Source organism: Magnolia sinica, chromosome 11, assembly GCF_029962835.1.
Source record: "Magnolia sinica isolate HGM2019 chromosome 11, MsV1, whole genome shotgun sequence".
Classification (NCBI taxonomy): domain Eukaryota; kingdom Viridiplantae; phylum Streptophyta; class Magnoliopsida; order Magnoliales; family Magnoliaceae; genus Magnolia; species Magnolia sinica.
In genome coordinates, this window is record NC_080583.1 from 58,885,307 (window position 1) to 58,904,478 (window position 19,172).

At 38.4% G+C, this 19,172-nt stretch overlaps 1 protein-coding gene across 2 annotated transcripts in view; it reads left to right on the top strand.

Moving 5' to 3' along the window:
- The window catches only part of LOC131219198 (clp protease adapter protein ClpF, chloroplastic), a 48,124-nt gene extending 38,264 nt beyond the window's left edge, over window positions 1-9,860 (top strand). Inside the window, exons 8-11 of one of the 2 annotated variants that reach the window (XR_009158044.1) lie at window positions 3,255-3,300; window positions 3,641-3,703; window positions 8,046-8,086; window positions 8,182-8,333. Coding sequence is in view for 1 of the 2 variants with exons in the window: in XM_058214208.1 (XP_058070191.1) it covers window positions 3,255-3,300; window positions 8,046-8,086; window positions 8,182-8,340 (246 nt within the window). In the remaining variant the exon portion in view is untranslated. Of the gene's footprint in view, window positions 1-3,254; window positions 3,301-3,640; window positions 3,704-8,045; window positions 8,087-8,181; window positions 8,346-9,718 lie in introns of those variants that run through there. The other variant, XM_058214208.1, reaches the window with a different exon arrangement.
- Window positions 9,861-19,172: the final 9,312 nt, after the last annotated feature.

A 19,172-nucleotide genomic window follows, 5' to 3' on the forward strand; every position in this document is an offset into this window, starting at 1 on the left:
ATGACACGTGCATGTAGAATGCCTTTAGCAAGGCCATAAGTTTCGCATGCTTGTGGCTGTGAGAATTGGAGAAGTGAGGTGGACCCCTTCACTTTAGGTTTTTGATGAGAGAATTAAAGCAATGAGGACATTGAGAAGATAGTTTGAATTTCCAACTTATATTTTTTGTTATATAATAACAAAAGAAGAACATTAAATTAGAAGACCAATATTTGTTTGAATTTTATACTTCTTAAGAAAGGTTTTTCAAGGATGTGGGTGTAGGTAGTAAGAAAAGATTTGCTGACCCATGGTTTAATTCATTGTTCAAAATATCGGTGATGTTATCATTATTGACACCCTGACGATATAGATACCACTAGAAGAATTAAATATTCCGGATACTGGAAATGATATTGTGTGTATCGCCATGATAACGGCGATGTATCGATACCACAATATTATTGCCCATATTGCAGTTTAAATTCTTCCATGTGGCGGTGATACTGGCGATATTATCACCGGCATGGGGATACTTTCCGCAAATTTTTGTAAATATATGAAACTTAAGAAAAAAAAATTAAAAAATGGAAAAATATGCTTTTGGGGATTTTATTTTTATTTTTTGCAAAATGGGTTTGAGCTGGATTTTGACTAGTCCTTTTCATTTCTTTTAATTCAAAGCTTGGAGTTTTGGGTAAATTTAACACCCGAAAGCTAGAAGTGGGCCACAGGTTCCAATGTAAGATTTGTTTTTTTTTGGAAATTTTTTTTCTTAAGATCTTAGCATGGATTTCAACCCAAATCATCTCTAATGTATGATTCTCATGCATTGACATGGATTTGAGTTGAAAATTTCAACATTTGGGGTGGAAATTAGGGAAAATTCGGGAAATCCTATTTTCCCTCATTTTCTCCCCTAAATAAAATTGGTAATTGAGGAGTAAAATTTTGATGTGTTGATTAGAGTTGGTCAATCTATCAATTTACCTAAACCTTAAAAATTAAAAATAAAAATAATAATAATAATAATAATTCTTTTTAACTATTTAAATTACGAAAATGTAACAAAAATGTTGTATTTGAAAAAGATGTTTCATGAAACTCATTAACTTTTTATTTATTTATTTATTTATTTATTTTTATAGTTGGATGTTGATGGCTAATGTGTTGCATTTTTGGAGAAAAAATTACTTTTTTTCAATGATTTAAACATTATGAGACAAAAAATAAAAAAATCTGTTTATCTTTAAAAAATAATTATTTCATTATATATGTATGTATACATGGATGTATGAGGTATGTATGTGTGGATGGGTGCATTGATGGGTGGATGGATGGATGTGTTATGCTAGAGCTGGATTTTTGCAAAATGGGTTTGAGCTGGATTTTGACTAGTCCTTTTCATTTCTTTTAATTCAAAGCTTGGAGTTTTGGGTAAATTTAACACCCGAAAGCTAGAAGTGGGCCACAGGTTCCAATGTAAGATTTGTTTTTTTTTGGAAATTTTTTTTCTTAAGATCTTAGCATGGATTTCAACCCAAATCATCTCTAACGTATGATTCTCATGCATTGACATGGATTTGAGTTGAAAATTTCAACATTTGGGGTGGAAATTAGGGAAAATTCGGGAAATCCTATTTTCCCTCATTTTCTCCCCTAAATAAAATTGGTAATTGAGGAGTAAAATTTTGATGTGTTGATTAGAGTTGGTCAATCTATCAATTTACCTAAACCTTAAAATAATAATAATAATAATAATAATAATAATAATAATAATAATAATAATAATAATTCTTTTTAACTATTTAAATTACGAAAATGTAACAAAAATGTTGTATTTGAAAAAGATGTTTCATGAAACTCATTAACTTTTTTTATATTTATTTATTTATTTATTTTTATAGTTGGATGTTGATGGCTAATGTGTTGCATTTTTGGAGAAAAAATTACTTTTTTTCAATGATTTAAACATTATGAGACAAAAAATAAAAAAATAAAAAAATCTGTTTATCTTTAAAAAATAATTATTTTATTTCATTATATATGTATGTATACATGGATGTATTAGGTATGTATGTGTGGATGGGTGCATTGATGGGTGGATGGATGGATGTGTTATGCATGTATGGATGTATCATGTATATAGATAGATAGATAGGTTATTGTTGAAGGAAGTACATTATGAGTTTCTTAGAGCAACTTGTGCAGGTAGATAAGTTCTTGTTGATGGAATTACGTTATGAGTTTCCTAAGGCAACTTGTATACATCCTTGTATATTAGATATATAGATAGATAGGTTCTTGTTGATGGAAGTACATTATGAGTTTCTTAGAGCAACTTGTATACATCCTTTTATTGTTTGAGGCAGTATTGAGTTTCTTAGAGCAACTTGTATGGATAGATACATGGATAAGTTCTTGTTGATGGAAGTACATTATGAGTTTCTTAGAGCAACTTGTATACATCCTTTTATTGTTTGAAGTGGTATTGAATTTCTTAGAGCAACTTGTATTGGATAGATACATGGATAGGTTCTTGTTGATGGAAGTACATTAGCAGCTTGTATACATACTTTTATATTAGATAGATAGATAGGTTCTTGTTGATGGAAGTGCATTTTGAATTTCTTAGAGCAACTTGTATGCATCCTTTTATTGTTTGAAGCAGTATTGCGTTTCTTAGAGCAACTTGTATAGACAGATACATGGATAAGTTCTTGTTGATGGAAGTACATTATCAGTTTCCTAAGGCAACTTGTATACATCCTTATCTATTAGATAGATAGATAGATAGTTCTTGTTGAAGTACATTATGAGTTTCTTAGAGTAACTTGTATACATCCTTTTATAGTTTGAAGCAGTACTGTGATTCTTAGAGCAACTTGTATAGATAGATAGATGGAAAAGTACTTGTTGATGGAAGTACATTATTAGTTTCATAGCGCAACTTGTATACATCCTTTTATAGTTTTAAGCAGTATTGAGTTTCTTAGAGTAACTTGTATAGATAGATAGATGGATAAGTTCTTGCTGAGGGAAGTACATTATGTTCTTAGAGAAACTTGTATACATCCTTTTTATAGTTTGAAGCAGTATTGAGTTTCTTAGAGCAACCTGTATAGATAGATAGACGGTAAGTTCTTGTTGATGGAAGTACATCATGTTCTTAGAGCAACTTGTATACATTTTATAGTTTGAAGCAGTATTGAGTTTCTTAGAGCAACTCGTATACATCCTTTTAAAGTTTGAAGCAGTTTTTTTTTTTTTTGCAGGTCTTGGTTGATGTACATGCAGACCCAAACCTTCTGGTCACCTATGGTAAACTACGGACTGCATTCTTGCCTTTTCAGCAGATAATGATCTTTCTTTAAATTTCCTCCCATAAGTAATGTTTGTTTAGTTCATAAACATCTTATGACACCCTGCCAACTCGTAATATTTAGTGTTTTCATGGATGAAAATCCATCTCCCACAATGTCTACTTCAAGATATTTTTCTGTTGGTAAAGCACCACATAGAAGGAATGCTTTTTGGTTATTCTTGGAGACGAATTGAGTCCCATTGGATTTATCATCTTCTTTTATGCAAAATGACAGGCTGACATGGATCCTGTGTCAAAGACTGTTGTTGACTATCCTTATTTCGTCCATGTAAACAGGCCCGTAGAAATTAAGCAGTCAATTTTAGTGAAGCAAACCAATAAACTGAGAGATTAGTACAGGTAATGAAAAGAAATACCACGGACATTACATATCTATTATTAGGCATGTGAAATTAAGAGGTTGTTAATCATCCCACAAGTGTATAGCCAAATCCCTCAATGGTCTAGATGCTCGCTGAAAATCAGGCTGCTCCAATGATTGGTGGCCCACATTGTACAAATGATGGCTAAAGAAAGGTCTTTAGTCGCCCATTTGTTTCATACACAAGCTATTTTGGGCCAGGACATCTACCCTTTGTTGTAGGAATCCTTCTAACTAGGTGCCGCTTCTACTTTGTATCAAGCTCCGGACTCATCCTCAAACTCTTGGTCCCTCACCCTTTCATGATATGTTCTCTGAGTCTTAAAAATTTTCACGGGTATTCCAGCTTATTCAATAAATTGGTCGGTTCCAACGAGACTCAAAATCATTAATAGATATTTATTTGACACTTTGACGCATGTGGGATGAGCTGGACTTGTATCAGCCTCTTCCTTCCAAATGTAAAGACTATCATGAACATGCACGTAAGCAACGGGATGACACTTGCATCATATAGTTCCTAATTGGATTGAACTTTGATTACCTCAGTGTTTGGGATCAGGTTGTTATGTGTATCCTCATGACAATCCCTTTCCTCTACCACCTATAGTTTTTTGTTGCACATGTTTTTGTTCAGATTTTGGATGGTAATAATGATAAACTTAGCCTTAGGGCAACTAAATGTGGCTTCTTAGGATACACTCGGAGTCAGAAAGGGTATAAGTGTTATGACCCATCGACTCGTAAGAAATATGTCTATGCCGATGGAATCTTATTTGAGGATGTTCCATTTTTCTCACAACTCAATGTCGATCCCTCTTCGATCCTCTTGCGAGTCAGGGGGAGCATAACACTTATCCCCTTCCTCATATCACTAGCGATCACGGAAAGACTCTTCTCCCCTCCATTCCACATCCTGTTGGTGATTTGGGTGACCCTAAGCCTCTGCGGGTGTGTCATCGTCGAGATAACTCTTCACATGCTCAGTCGTCCACCCTTCCACTTACTTTGGATGTTGGCTCAGGTGATTCTTCTACGTTGAATTTGTATCTCCCCATTGCCTCACGCAAAGGGTCTTGATCTTGTACTCAACACCCCATTAATAATTTTGTTTCATATGTTCATCTTTCACCATCCTTTCAGTCCTTTGCAGCTTTCATTTTGTCACAAAATATTCCTCAGTCTCTCTCACATACTCTTCAAAGTCCTAATTGGATAAAGGTGATGATGGAAGAAATGTTATGCGCTTGAGAAGAATCATATGTGGGAGCTAGTAATGTAGTTCCTCTTCCTCCAGGGCACAAATCTGTTGGATGTCGATGGGTTTACATGATCAGGTTCCTTCCAGATGGCTCTATTAATCGTTATAAAGCCCGTCTTGTTGCTAAAGGCTACACGCATACTTATTGCGTTGATTACTTTGAGACATTCTCTCTGATGGCTAAGCTTAATTCTATTCGTGTTGTGATCTCTTTGGCTGTCAATTTATCTTGGCCCTTGTTTCAACTCAATGTTAAGAATGCATTTCTTTATGGGGATCTTGCAGAGGAAGTCTACATACATCAACATCCTAGCTTTGTTGCTTCCCACAATCCTACGCTTATATGTTAGTTGAAGAAGGCTTTTTATAGACTCAAACAGTCCCTGCGTGCATGGTTCGAAAAATTTAGTCAAGCTTTCATGGAATTCGACTTTGTTCGTGGTTATGCCAACCATTCCCTCTTTATATGTCGTCGATCGACGGGAATCATGGTTCTCATTGTGTATGTGGATGATATTGTACTGTCCGGCAGTGAGTCTGTTGGAATGGGGGATGTTAAAGAATTTCTGAAAACCAAGTTTAAGATAAAGGATCGTGGTCCTCATCGCTTCTTCCTAGGAATTGAGGTTGGTCGCTCCTCATAGGGGGTGGTATTGTCAAAACGAAAATATGCTTCTTGTTCTTCTCATGGAGATCGGCATGCTAGCATGCAAACCTTCTACCACCCTTATGGATACTTCATAGAAATTTCAACCCGATGATGGTACTCTTCTATATGACCCTAGGATCTATCAACATCTTGTAGACCGGCTCATTTACTCGAATATTACTTGCCCAGATCTTTCCTTTGTGGTGGGCGTTGTTAGCCAATTCATGCAAACTCCCCATTCTTCACATCTCACTGTTGTATACCACATACTTTTGTATCTTAAATCAGCCCTGAGCCTTGGCCTCCGCTTTCAGTCTCATGGTCATCGTTATATTTCTGGCTATTCTAATGCCGATTGTGCAAGTAATACCTATGATCGTTGCTCTACGTCTAGCTTCTGAACCTTCTTAGGTAGCGATCTTGTCACATGGAAGAGAAAGAAGCAACCGATTCTTGCTCGGTCCTTAGCTAAAGCAGAATATCGTGCTATGACTCATGCAACATGTGAGCTCGTATGGCCTTGCACCCTTCTTGAAGAACTTGGCTATTCTCCTTCGGCTCCTATTCCTCTTCATTGCAACAACCAATTGGCCATACATATTGCTCATAACCTGGTTTTCCATGAGCGCAGCAAGCATATTGAGGTTGACTGTTACTTTATTTGGGAGAAAGTTGCCTCTAAGGAAATCTTTACCCTTTTTGTTCGATCCGGGGATCAGCTTGCTGATGTTTTTACAAAGTCTTTAAGTCGAGATGCTCTTTATCGTGTTCGTGATAAGTTGGGCATGATCAATGTTTATGCTCCAACTTGAGGGTGAGTGTAGAGAGTGTTAGTGTAAAGTGTGTGTTTTAAGTGGTTCTTTTAATGTAAGTGCAAGTGCACACTTTCTTCTTCTCCTGCATTGTACTATATGTTCTATTTTAATAAAACATTGTGTGGGCATGTTGCCACAACATTTTCCCCAAACTCTCTTCTTCTCTCTCACTCTTCTCCTCTCTTCTCCTTACTCTAGTCATCAATCATCTTCTACTTGGTATCAGAGCGTATATTAGACCATTCTGCATCGAACTGGTTGAGAGGCGACATGTCAGCTCACTGACGTCAGCAGCCATACGGCTGACATCATCGTTGTACGGACGCATAGACCTTGTTTGAGCTGAAAGTTTAGGGGTTTGATCCAATTGCTTTTGAAATGTTCCCTCAACGACATGATTTGGACCTTCACATGGATGATCTAGGCTGTCACTTGGTGTGGGCTGTCAAATCTGTTTCGTTCATTAAAAGAAGGGGAAACTGATGATTTTCGGGAGATCCAACCACTTATAAAGTGGGCCCTATCAATGACAGAAGTTTTGGACTGTCACATGGATGATCTGATCTTCACTTGGTTTGGACCATCAAATATGATACATTCATGTATAAAGGAGTAAAATGATGATCATCATTTTTGGGTGATCCAACTGCTTGTAAAGTGGGTGTACCAACGTCAAATGATCTAAATCGTCTCATGATGATCTAAATCGTCAAATCTGATCCATCATTTAGAAATAAGTAAAATAATGATTCTTGGGAGATCCAACTGCTTATGAAGCAGGCCCCACCAATGATAGAAGATCTGGACCGTCACATGGGTGCTCTGGACTGTCACTTGGTGTGGACCTTCAAATCTGATCCGTTCATTTATAAAGGAGCAAAATGATGTCTTGTGGGAGATTCAACTGCCTGTAAAATGGGCCCCACCAATTGGATCTCTGCTTTTAAAGTGGTCCCCAGCAAAATGGTGATCTGAACTGTCACATGGATGATCTGGACCATTCCATGGATGATCTGAACTGTTCAAAATATGTCATGCAAGGTCCCAACTGCTCTGACTTTGGCCCCACTAATTTCATATTATCTAGACTAATGTTTACATCCATATATCCCATCCATCCATGCATACATACTCCGTAGAAGGGTGGTTTTTTACCATATTTGGAAAACAGGTCTTATTTGGGAAAACACATCCTATGGGAAAAGTCCACCAACGGCAGGTTAAGATTTTGGCTCATGGCCTATTTGTGATGGTTCCCACTAGTAATGATTGACTGCGATTATAGAAAGGAAAGCTGCCCGTACACCATTCAGTTGAACTGGGCATATTGATATTTCTTTTCTCCTGATACACATATCAACATGTATCTGGTGTGAATGTAACCCATATTTCTTTTTTGCTTTTGTTTTGTAGTGTTCTTGTTCATAGGTGGCAACCAGTATTTCATTCACTTTGCCATTTCGCATTTTGGGTTTTTCCTCTTCTTCTTCTTTTTTTTTTTTTCCTCTTTTTTTTTTTAAAAATTTTATTTTGTTTTTATTTTTATTTTTTGTGCCTTATATAACCATGGTATTGTAATGACAATTGCGTGGCAGTTCCTGAAGAGAATCTACTAGGCGTTGATCAACCGGATATGGTAAATATAGATTCTGAAGAAACATGAAAGTGAACAAACATATGCTTCCATAAACTTTCCTCCCCTCAACCATTTCCACTGCTTGTCATGTGCAGGAGAGGTTTGACCATCCTTACATCTCCTTCTTGTTTTATGGTATGGATGCGGCAGGAGATTTCATCCCGATAAAGCAGCTGCGTGAGAAGTACAACAGGCCCCGGCATGAAGTGCCTCTAGACCCACATGATGAGGAGGATGGTGAAAAAGACACATAGATGTGGTATGTTTGTTCACTGAGGTCATGTTTTCCATACCTTTCATAGTTTAGAACAAGGTTACTGTGTGCTCCAGTATGAATGTTCAATTTTTTGGAAAATGATGATCTGTCTGTACAATTAAAACTCAAACCTGAGAGATATGTCCATCCAATCAAACTTAATCTCAGATGCAACAGCAAGGTAAGACGTTTTTCTTACTGATAAAAATTTGATACTCTGGCAGAGTGATGGATTATAGTCAGGTACTCAGATTGCATGTTTGGCGTATTTCCAACTCATTGAACCATGAGTGGAATGGCAGAAAAGGTTTCATGTAGCCGACCCCAGTTGGTTGGGATAAGACAAGATGATGATGATTAAACCGTCCACATTGTGCCCCACCATAGATGGTTTTAGGAAACAGCCATTATACTGACCTGATGCCTTAACTGGTTTTATTATTTGATATCTAATGGATTGTCAACATGAAAAACATGAAATATAATCAACATTTTGAATTCAGATAACAAATTTTCACAAGGCAGAGATTACAATAATTTAATTTATAATTATCATATGCACATAAATTCAAGTCCATATTCATGGCTCAATGGTAGACTCTGTGAGTTTCAACACCGAGATCATAGGTTTGAGTACCCATGTGGTGTGTGTGGGAGTGAGCATGTGTCAAAAAAAAAAAAAGGAGTGCCTACATATTGTCCATCATACTCTGCTGGAGTATCAAACTCCCGAGTGAACTCATGAACTCATTATTGCTTGGCTGGCATGTCCTGGTGTCTTCATCTCCTGGATGACAGGGTAGTTGATGGCAATTTGAGAGTGAAACCATCAATTCAAATGGGAATGGAACTGTTTTGGTTAAATTTCATTTTGTTGGACTAGAATTGCTGCACCCAAAATTCATCCAGAATGAACTACTATAAGCATGGTTTCTAGAGTTGACCGAGTTGATTGAGTGGGGACTCCAACTGGGTTGAGTTGCAACTCGACTCAGGGCTGAATGAGTTGATCTGAGTCTGACTATAAAAGCTACCACAATGAGAGAGAGAGCGCTTGAAGAAGTTTCCTTGGTTTTTCATGGGTGATGATGGGAAGTGGTGCACTTGCGAGTTGATGGGGGCCTATGCATTAGTGACTTAGGTTAATGCTCGTTTTAAATGAGGTTAATGCTAGTTTTAAATGCTTGTGATGCTAAATAGCCTGCGACTTTTTTAATTCTCTATGACTGCAATACTGTGATTCCAATGGCTGACTAACTGAAAAGCTCATGTGTCAAAATAATGTGAGATCGATTCATTGTGTTTGAGGACTAGGAATGCCACTATGGTTTCAAATTTTTCGTATCTGATACATAATGCTTTTGTTCCATCTGCAGCATGGATCATCTACCACCGTCCATCATGTAGCCCCTCACATGGGTGGGCCGTTTCTAAAGAATGCACCAGTTGGATAATCCAATCTCCTTGTCTCTTACAATTGATCTTACCATGTATGGAACCCCGATGACACTTTGGACACACCCTCTATGAATATGATGTCATGTGGTGTACCGTACGTTTGTTGTGTGGGATGATGTAAATCCATCCAGAGATATGATATAATGGGGGCTGTCTCATAACATTCTCATGTGTGTAGCTGCATTTGGACTTCTCCAGCATTTACACCATCTATCTGGACCGTCCACTAATTCCAGGCCACTCTTCGGCTACTGCAAAAACTAGCAACCGGATGGTCTAAAAAATCCATATCTGGACCTATCTTCTACAAGCGATCTTATCCATCCATCTTTTGCATGCCACCGACTGCATCTGATGCATACTATGGATCTAATAGACGGTCAAGATAGGTTACACAGATGCCATCGAGTCCAAATGTGCATACGCAAAAGGTCTGGTTGTTCAGCCATGCGTTTTTTTTTTTTTTTTTTTGGAGTAGCTGTAAACTTTATGATGTATGACAATATGTTAATACCTTGCTTCTGGTTTAGATTATTGCAACTACCTCCCCTATAAACTATCTACTAACACTATTACGTTTGAACAATTGACCATTTTTACCTTGTTATTAGTGGATACATGTCATCCAACCCATTCATTGTGGTCGCTCTAACATGAAAATGGGACATGCCAAAAATTAGGCTGATCCAACCATTAGGTGGCCCACCATGTGAATTTTGAAGTTTTATTATTTTCTACACCCAATGGTTGGATAACCCTGGGCTTTTGAGCGTCCAGTATTTATGATGGACGGGTTGGATACCATTCATACACGAGAGGTGGGTCCCTCACATAGGCAAACCGAACTCTTGGTATGAATGCATTTTTGTCATTTGGTACAGATTCCTCTTATCCTTTCTAATAGAGCAGGCTGTTGCAATCATAGTTCGCAAACCCGGACCTCACATAGGAATCAAAACAGTGGGTCAGGTTCACCTGCTGAGCCGGGCAACCAAGTGGGCTATATATATATATATATATATATATATATATATATATATATATATATATATATGGGAAAAGGCTCTACGCGATTGAGCTCATGGGAACTTCCCATGAGGTCGAGCTGTGTGGGCCCCACCGTGATGTGTGTCGAACATCTACCCCATCAGTCAAATGCACCATTCGATGGTGGGCCTTAAAAATCAAGTCAATCCGTGACTTGTGTAGGCCACACCACGTACAAAAGTTGAGAGGGGTTACATTAAAACATTCAAAATCATTTGTTGGCCCACTGAGAACTGGTTCACAAATCCAGCCCATCCATTATGTGTGTCCCACTTGGATGGGGGTCAGACCAAGTTTCAGACACATCCAAATTGCAGGTGGGCCCACCAAGTGCTTTTATATGTTTTAGCTATATCTTCACGTGATTTTAGATGGTATGGCGCACCTGAGTTTCGTATATGGCTGATTTTTGGGATATCCCGTAATTTAAAGGGGACCCATCAAATGCATGGTGTTGATGTTCGACATAAATCACAGTGGGGCCCACATAGCTCGACTTATGGGAAGTTCCCATGAGCTCGACCACATAGAACCTTTTCCCATATAGATGAGATTTTTCCCACTGTACACTATACAACTTACTTATGAGCCATGCACCTTACTAAGCCCTCCCATACTTCCAAAAATAATCCCTTGCTGTACGGACAACCTTTCACATGTCGAAAATGGCCTTGCTTTATCAATTTCACTTCATTCTCTCCTTTACATCCAAACTCATCTCTATCATCCCTATTCATTCTTTTCACCCATTTTCTTCATTAAATCTCCATAGAATCTCCATCCTATTATCATATTACATCTTCCATGTTCCATTCTACTTAAGGCTACCTGCATTATTTTTTCTAAGAGGACTTGGATGCATTGATAAACGTGAAATCTTGAAGACTTTTCTCTGAAGAACATGTTTCACATCAATGTACTCTTATTCTTCTTCTCGAGCACGAATTTCACTAATACGGAGGCTGTGGGAGGTAAGGATGTTTAAAATCTCAAGAATTTACCTAGAAGTTCGCGGTCAATTTCATGCACTTCTAAGTCAATTTCACGCGGTTATCCAATGAACTTCAAGAAGTTCACAGTCAATTTGACGAAGTTTCGTCTTAAATTTCACGAAGTTCCCAGTCAATTTACTAAATTTGTCGGTCAAATTCATGCACTACTCGGCCAATTTCACGCATTTTACCGTCAACTTCAAGAAGTGAACGATCAATTTGACGATGTGTTATGGTAAATGTGATGAATTTCTTGATCAATTTCATGCACTTATCGATAAATTTCACATATTTATCTGTCATTTTCACTCAAATATGACCAACTCATTGGTCATTTCACTCAATTTGCTGTCAATTTTACCCACTTTGCGGTCAATTCACTCACTTTGCGGTCAATGTCAACCAATTTGCGCTCAAGTTCGCTCACTTCACGATCATTCTCAATCAGTTTGTGCTTAAGTTCAATCACTTCGAGGTCATTTTCATTCACCTCGCGGTCAATTTCACTCACTTCGTGGTCAATTACACTCACTTCGCGGTCATTTTCAATCAAATTGCACTCAATTTCACTCACGTTGCAGTCAATTTCAATTACTTCGAGACCGAGAAGTGAGTAAAATTTATCGCGAAGTGAGTGAAATTGAGCTAGAAGTGAGAGAAAATGAACGCGAAGTGAGTGAAAATCATCGCGAACTGAGTGGAATATATCCCTGCAATTGAGAACTTCAAAATTTTGACTAATAAGTCAGTCATATTTGACCTAGTACAATGGTGGATTTCCTACTACTCGGTTAAATCCACCTTATACATGTGAATACTAAACGAGTTATATCATTGTAATTGCTTTAAAAAAATAGCTTCGATAATTATCCTATGCTCATCTGGTGGGAAGTTAGTAAGGAAAAACAATCGATACACGTACAATGGTGGAAATTTGAAACCCACTGCCGTGGGCATCGGGACTACATATAATGAGTTTCTATCTAAAATGTACAGGATTGCAAAGAGTACACTTGAGGATTATGATATTGGATTGAAAGCATTGTACCCTTGCTCAAACGAATCAATCCCTCCGACTATAATTGAAGACAACGAAGATGTTAGAATGTTCTTAGCAGTATAGTCAGAGCATCCGGATCACTACATTCCTTTATTCATCGAGACAATGCAGCGTGTTAATGAGGCAATACTCGAAGACCCGGTGGCTTACAGTGGTTTCGAATATGACGCCCCAGCTGTTGGAAGTTTAGGTGAGGAACATGGCATGAAATATGAATATACGACATCATCTTCACAGGTTCCTTTAAGCAACACTCTAGTACCCGAGCCGGCTCAGACATCAAACTTTATGACAAGTCAAGTGAGCACATCGGCTGACTTCAAGCTCAAAAGTGAATATACCGCATCACCTTCATGTACAAGAGTAGATTTGCCCTCAACATCTAACGCCAGAAATGTAAGTGGAAGTGACATTCCATTGCCCGAGCAGGCTCGAACCTTGGACTTCATCACCGACCATGCCATTGTGTCTTTCGACGATGCTGGTTTCACCAATGTAGACCTGTCACTATATTCATATCCACTTGATAATCTAATTGATATAGCCGTTGGCCAAATGTTTAAGATAAGGAAAGAATTCTTACTTGTGGTTTTGTATAAACTATAAATTAAAATAGACAAGGAAAAAATTCTTACTTATAGGGAAAATACGCAGCCGTTGACATTGTAATGAAACCCATATGATACCATCAAGGCATTATCGATCCCTTCAGTCATCGTTTAGAAGGCCAAACTACCCCAATGGTAGATATTAAAGTCTTCCAACAAGTCCACTAGGTTGATTTACTCTGTACAACACAAAATATTCATGTCGGTTCCTCTAACAAACCACTCTACACATAATATTAGGGCTACCTTCACGATATCTTCATGCTTATTGCTATCAACTATCTTATTGAACACCTCTTGTACGTGTTTCTTTAGGATATGATACTCCTTGAAGTATTTCTCTCTTATTGAATTCTTGGAATGATGAATATTGGGTATGGAGAGGTTACTGGTCTTTAGCCCTATTATTAGGGTGAAGCACATCTCCGAAAATTTTAAACGGTTCCCCTGTATCTCGAATACAAGATTACCTCTGTATCTCTCAATAAGTAAGTGAAACAAAGCTCCTATAAACCTAAATGATGTAATTTGTAGTAAAAATGAGAATGGAGATTGCCTAAATATATTTAATCTACTGTCATTCTTCTTCAAACCACTCTTCACAATATCAAACCACCATGTTAATGAACATCTGCATGACATGTTCGGGACTGTAGCACCAAATCCCTTACGCAAGGGTTTGTCATCTGCAATGATGAATTGAAAATTATATTAACAATAACATTCAATATTTAATGAAACATAATGTGAAAGTTGACTTATTGTGGTGAAAAATCATTAGGGGTGTACATCGAGTCGAACCTCAGCTCGAACTCGGCTCGGCTCGGTCCTTGAGCCTGACTAGCCAACTCAACTCGGTTCGATCAGCAGCTCGGGCCGAGTTCGAGCTAAGATCGAGTCGAGTTCGCCATTGAGGCATTTCCACAAACACATGAACTGTAACTTCAAAATCCCACTGTTTTACAAATAGAGGCAATGGTTTTACAGGTGTTTTATCAAACACCTTCTAAGCAACATAAAAACCAAGAAAAACAAAGAGAAAAAGGGTATTTGTTTCGTGTACATACCTTCCTGCTTGATTTTACATGGAAAGGTGTTGGGAGGAAGAGGAGAAGTAAGAAAGAGATGGGAATTTGGGGAGGGTTTCCAGGTGTTTTCATCATTTCTTCTTCTTCGTATTCTCCGTTGTCTAAGAGAGAAGATGATACACAGAAAAGAAAACATAATGGACGACTAGGTTTGAGCAGCAACTTCTCCCCTGATGTTCTTATTTGACGTGGTTATAGAAATGGTACTGTTACTTCGGATATTTACAATATAGCCATTGCAAGCAAAAGCCTGCCAATGGTGAATTAACATAATACTCACGACCTAACTCGGATATTATGCTTGATTTTATAAATTCACTTGATTTTATGTTGCCATTAGCCACATTTCGTTGAGTCATTTTATAAAACAGTTGGTGAGCAACATCAATGGCAAAGTAATCGAGTCACCGAATTGATTCAATTTGAGTTCGATTCAAGCTGGATTCGATCCAAGTCGAGCTGAGCTGGGGCCTGCTCAAACTCGGCTCGAACTCATTTTCGAGCTCAAAAAATCAGATCAACTCGACTCGAACTCAACTTCGAACCGAGCGTTTTTGAGTCGAGTCAAGCGAGCTAACCGAGCTAGCTCGGTTCGTGTACACCCCTAAAAATCACAAAGTATAGTGTCATTTTGTCGAGTCAGCGGTCATTTTTGGCGAATTCCAAATGAAAGTGTCAGACTTATAAGTAAATTTCAACAAGTTTCGGGCCTATTTCACTCATTTATCAATCAATTTCACTTAGTTATCAGTCAATTTTTTGAGTTATATGTTGTATTTTGGCCCGAGAACGTCATGAAATTGACCGCGAAATGAGTGAAGTTGACCGTGAAATGACCGAAATTCACCACGAAATCACTTCAATTGACCACAAGCTAATTGAAATTGACCAGGAACTAAGTTAAATTGACCGCGAACTGATTGAAATTGAGCGCAAATTGACTTAAATTCACCAGCCACTAAGTTAAATTGACCGCGAACTGATTGTGTTTGACCGTGGACTAAGTAAAATTGATCGGGGACTAAGTGAAATTGACCGCGAACATCGTAGAATTGACCAAGAACTGAGTTAAATTGACCACGGACATCGTGAAATTGACCATGAACTTAGTGAAATTGACCGCAAACTAGCTTAATTTAGAGAAAATGACTGCGCACTAGGTTAAAATGATCGCGAACTGTGAATGATTGACAGGTGAGTGACAAGCAGTTATCGGTCAATTTCACACAGTTATCGGTCAATTTCAAGTAATTATCAGTCAATTTCACACAGTTCTTGGTCAAGATGTCAGTGAGTCAAATTTCACTTAGTCCTCAGTCAATTCCATTCACTTCGAGGTAGATTCCACTCAGTTCGCGGTCATTTTAACTCAGTTCGCTAACATTTTAACTTAATACATGGTCAATTCCATTCACTTCACAATAGATTTAACTCAGTTCGCGGTCATTTTAACTTAGTGCGCGGTCAATTTGATTCCCTTCGCGGTAGATTTAACTCAGTTCGTCGTCAATAAAAATTAGTTCGCGGTCAATTTAACTCAATGGGTCCTCAGTCTATTAACTCAGTAGGTCCTCGGTCTCTTCACTCGGTCTTCGTTCAGTTTCACATCGATCTTCGTTCTTTATTTCAAAAACCCTCAATGTGGGCCATTTGAGCATTGAATTTGCTCATTTATCGGGACATGCCATACCATACAATGTTTTTTTAAAAAAAAGTGGATTGTGGACTGTTCGAATATATCATATAAAATACAATGGGGTCCATAAAAAGAAAGCAGAGATTTCAAATATACATGCCCTTTAAAGCTTCTTTGATGGGGGGACCATTTTCGTCCTGTATTAGGTTCACAAAAGTCGAAAATAACGTGTGTGGCGAGTGTATTCTCCACCAAATGAAGGTATACTGAAAATGAGAGTTTTACTGCTAGGGTGGACAAGCACAAAAGGGGAGAGAAAAAAGCAGTAAAATGAGAGTTTTACTGCTATGGTTAATAGTCACAAAGGAGGGAGAAGTAATCAGAAAATGAGATTTTTCTGATAGGAAGAAGGATCAGTAAGAGGAAAGAAGAATCAATGAAATTTTTGAAGGAGATGCGGCCTGCAATTTTCGAAGGTGTGTCTCTTGGAGTAGGGGCATTTTGGACCTATGAAAAGTCATCTATACAAGAGGGGAGTATTCATGGAAGGCAAGAATGGAAGGGCTTAGTAAGGTGCGTGGCTCGTAAGTGAGTCATACGGTAGGAAAAAGCCATATACGGTCGAGCTCATGGGAACTTCCCATGAGGTCGAGCTGTGTGGGCCCCACCATGATGCGTGTCGAACATCTACCCCATCAATCAGCTACACCATTCCATGGTGGGCCTAGGGCTTAAAAATCAAGTCAATCTATGACTTGTGTGGGCCACACCACATACAAAAGTTGAGAGGGGATACCCTCCATTAAAACATTCATAGTCACTTGTTGGGCCCACCGAGATGTGGTTCACAAATCCAGCCCATTCATTATGTGTGTTCCACTTGGATGAGAGGTCAGACCAAGTTCCAGACTCATCCAAATTTCAGGTGGGCCCCGCCAAGTGCTTTTATATGTTTTAGGCATGTCTTCACATGATTTTAGATGGTATGGCCCACCTGAGTTCCGTATATGGCTGATTTTTGGGATATCTCATAATTTAAAGGGGACCCATCAAATGCACGGTGTTGATGTTCGGCACGCATCACGGTGGGGCCCACACAGCTCCACGTCATGGGAAGTTACCATGAGCTCAGACCACATAGAACCTTTTCCCTATATATATATATATATATATATATATATATATATATATATATATATATATATATAATTTTCTTTTTATTCATTTTGACAAATTAGAAGAAGGAAAAAAAGAAGTTACAGTATCTTTTTTCTTCTTCATCCTCTGTTCTTTCTTCAATGGTAAATATCATAGGAGCTGTCAGAGGAATAGAAATGCCCTTTTTCCCTACTTACTCCCAAAGAAGACTCTGCTCACCCATTTTCACTCATCCAAGTTAATCGAGTTCCGGGCCTGCATCTGACGATGGTTTTCATAACCCAGTGACCAGTTTAACTGACCCACTTTGCTAACTGTGCTTGCAATAATCCAAACACTTAAAGAGCGGTGTCCACAATTGTTACAAAGTATCAGTTTTAATAATGAAACCTTGCTATAAAATTCCTCAAGGAGATATTCAAACCAGCTTTTAATTTGAGAGGGATGGAGTGATGTCTAGAAATAAAGCACTGTCATTCACTTGTGTGGATGTCTGAGTTATCTAACAGGTGTCCAAAGACAAATAAATCATCCTTTTGATGGCCAATCATATACCTATGAGATTATCCTTTTAATGGCCCACCAATCATATACCTATGAGACCGACCCAAAATTTCATTGAGCTTCGATGAGTGTCCAGTAGCTGCGATGCTTGTGATGGAGCATCGGTTTCTCTCAATTATTACTGATTGTGCAGTACACGCACATTAAGAGTTGTTTGACATTTCTACCGATAAGAGTTTATTTGCTTATATTTTTTTTACAAAAACATATAAAAGCTTATTTTTTAAATATTATTTTTGAAAAAGTTGTAATTTTAGAACTTATTTTTTTTATAAACTAGTTAAGAAACTCGTAAAAAATGAGGGAGAGGATACTTTTCTTTTAGGGCTTATCTAACTTAATCGGTAAACATTTTTTTATTAATTTTTGGACATGTTTGCCCTTGAACTTTTTAAGTAATTTCCATCTCACCCTCTCCTCTGTATAATCTCTCTGACATTGACCCAAATGATGAGGAACCCATATTAAAGGTGGGGCTCCACGAGATAAATGGTCTACATCAAGGTGGGCCCTACATGATGGATGCCCCACATCTGAGTGTGGCCCCACATGTTGGATGACCCACATCAAAGGTGGGATCTACATGATGGATGGTGGACATCGAAGGTGGTACCTCGTGATAGAAGGTTGACATTGAAGGTGCGCCTGCATGATGAAAACCCATATTGAAGGTTGGGCCCCACATGATGGATGGTTCACGGCAAAGGTGGGACCCACATGATGGATGGCCCACATCAAAATATGGCTCCGCATGATAGACTATCTACATCAAGTGGGCCCACATGATGGACGGTCGATGACAAAGGTGGGAGACACATGATGGATGGTGGACATCCTAGGTAAGCCCGCATGACGAATGACCCATATTGAAGGTACCCTCCACATGATGAATGGTCCACATCAAGGTGGGCTCCACATGATGGATGACCCACATCAAAGTGTGGCCCAGCATGATGGATCATCCATGTTAAGTGGGGGCCACTTGATGGATGGTCCACATCAAAGGTGGGACCCACATAATAGATGGTGGATATCCAAGGTAAGCCCGCATGATGAATGACTCATATTGAAGGTACCCTCCACATGATGAATGGTCCACATCAAGGTGGGCTCCACATGATGGATGATCCACATCAAAGTGTGGGCCAGCATGATGGATCACCCATGTTAAGTTGGGGCCACTTGATGGATGGTCCACATCAAAGGTGGGACCCACATA